Here is a 2544-nt window from a genome sequence, read left to right on the forward strand (position 1 = left end):
GGGAGAACATGCAAACTCCACGCAGAAAGATCCCGGGTGTCCTCACTGGGATCTTCTAGCTGTGAGGCAATGGTGCTAACCACTGCACCACCTTGCAGCCCATTGGTACACCATATTATAGTTATATACTGGTGGGTGACAAATTAAAGGAAAATTCAACATTACGTGTCATAGCAAGGTGTTGTACCACGGCAACAGCTCAAGTGCACCTTAGCAATGATTCTCCAAGTCTGTGGACTTCTACAGGAGCGATGAACAGCATTCCTACTGAACGTACTCCCTCATTTGGTGTTTGATGATGGTAACACGTCCTTCTAAAGTCTCTGAAGACAGAAAGTTAACAACATGCAAAAATGCATGGTGAAGTGACAAGAATCACAGAAGACTTAAGTACAAACACGTTAAGAAAACCCCTATGAACTGGGTTGCCAAGGTAAAGCATTGCTAGATTAAAAAAGATTCAACTATGAAAGCAAACAGCAGAGAAAACCAACTAAAGTCAAGCAACAGATCAACAGAAACTAGCAGGATGTGGCAGGAATGGGCGACTGAGAAGAGTAAATGTGATGATGAGTGAACTGACCGAGAGGCAGGAAGTGGAGCTAAACCAGAGCTTTAGAAACAAATGGTACAATTTTAAGTTTAGCTCTAGATTTCCCTTCTAACTGCAGCAAATGAGCAAGAATCGGAGTGATGTTTTGTCTGTGGCAGCTGCATTGTGAACTAAATGTAGTCAAGACAGCATTGAGAGGGATTTATAGTCATCCAGCTGTGAGCTTATAAAAGCATTGGAGACCATTTTAACATGGAAATGACCTACAAAATATAGAATATAAAAACTTCACGTACTTGCATATCCATTTATATTATTGCTATTTCAAATGGATGCAGAAATTATATGCTCGAGAACCACAAAGCTGGAGATCAGGTCAGTGTAAATTAATTAGGAATCACACACACACACTGTCATACTATTACAATGATTTCCTCTCCATTCAAGCTGTCTTCTTTGTTGGTGTCCAGTTTTTATCTTGATAGTCCAGGCAACACCTTGCACTGGACTCCAACCACAAACTGTCCTCTGTTACTGATTAAAAGCAAGACAACGTAAATATTTCCTCTTAAAAATTTAATTACGCATGTATGGCTTTGATTCCACAGATGTCGAAACACGGTGGAATGTGGTTGCAGGATTTTTGACAGAAAACGTTCCCCAGTCGTTTTCTGTGAAATGTCATGCTCTGACATAGCCGGAGGAACCTCTACGTCATGTGCTTTTGAGTAGCAAACTTTATTCCAGCAGTAGCTCACGTACAACGCAACCCACGTGTTTGCACAAGCTTGCCAAATGTTTGCTTAAAATCAGATATAAGATAACTTTGCGAGTAAGCACACAGGTCTGGTTGGCTGCCGTTGCCACTGCTTGTTGTAATTATATCCATCTTGTCTTCTCCTGCCCTCAGAGTAGAACAATACAGCTGAGACAGGCCGTCGTTGGAGCAGCTTGAGGAATGAAGACATACCAGTCAGGATAATGACAGAGAAGAAGAAGCGGGAGAGATAAACCACACAGGGGATATCCACTGTGACCCGACGACTCAACACAATAAGCCCTCCTGCCTCTGCTATGGAGCAGGAAGAAACAGCAGCACGAGAGGATGCGGACTCACCGCTCATGTACAGGATAGAGCGTCCAGTCTACGATGAAGCTTTCATCAAGACGCATTTTGTCAACCGCAAAGAAAACGCCACCACCACCGTCCGGCAGAGGCTGGCGGAGAAGTTTCAGTAAGTCTGGAGGGGGTGTTTCTTCTGGCTTGTCCTGCTGAAATGCTGTTGACCAAATAATTTAATCCAAGTACAAAAAAAACAAAAAAAACAAAGAAAGTATTTGTGCAGGGCTTAGTTTGGTACGTTTTTTATATATCCCTTATAAATCTTAATTAAGAAGAAAAAAAATATCTAAATGTACGAATTGATGAGTAACAAAGCAAAATAAAAATGTGGTTATGATGAATTGACCAACTCTTTCACCAACAGCTGGAATTACGGACTAACGACTGAAGCCATCTGTTGAACAAAAATACCAAGCACTTTAAAGACGTTGAAGTTGTGAATATTTTCCGTTGGACATTATATAGACTAACTGATCAACTCGTCAGCAGCAAAGACATTTTAAGTAACAATGAAAATATGGATCTTTTCATCAGACTTGGTGTAACTACATCAGATTTTGATCAGAATTTCAAGTTCCTTGTATTTTTAGAGTTGCAAATTCATTATTTCATCCATCCATCCATTATCTATACACCGCTTAATCCTCACTAGGGTCTCAGGGGGCTGGAGTCTACATTATTTCATTGAATCTTTAGTTTTTTGTCATTGAACTGATCAATCATTTAGTCCATAAAATGTCAGAACATGTAAAAACCATAGACTGTATAAAAGATGGACGTAGCAACCGGCCCTGAAAAATGAAGCCAACCCGGAAGTGTCAGAAACGTACATCCGCTAGCTGCTGGCTCCAAAAAGCCCTGGCTCCCA

General features: G+C 41.0%; 1 protein-coding gene across 1 annotated transcript in view; it reads left to right on the forward strand.

Annotated features, from left to right (window-relative positions):
- LOC103355125 (prestin-like) overlaps nt 1-2544 on the forward strand; it is a gene marked incomplete at its 3' end in the record, with an annotated part of 10141 nt that overhangs the window by 4400 nt on the left and 3197 nt on the right. Inside the window, exon 2 of the mRNA XM_008278791.1 lies at nt 1464-1788. Within this exon, the coding sequence (XP_008277013.1) occupies nt 1628-1788 (161 nt within the window). The remainder of the gene's footprint in view (nt 1-1463; nt 1789-2544) is intronic.

This window comes from Stegastes partitus, unplaced genomic scaffold (assembly GCF_000690725.1).
Source record: "Stegastes partitus isolate 25-593 unplaced genomic scaffold, Stegastes_partitus-1.0.2 Scaffold132, whole genome shotgun sequence".
NCBI lineage: Eukaryota > Metazoa > Chordata > Actinopteri > Pomacentridae > Stegastes > Stegastes partitus.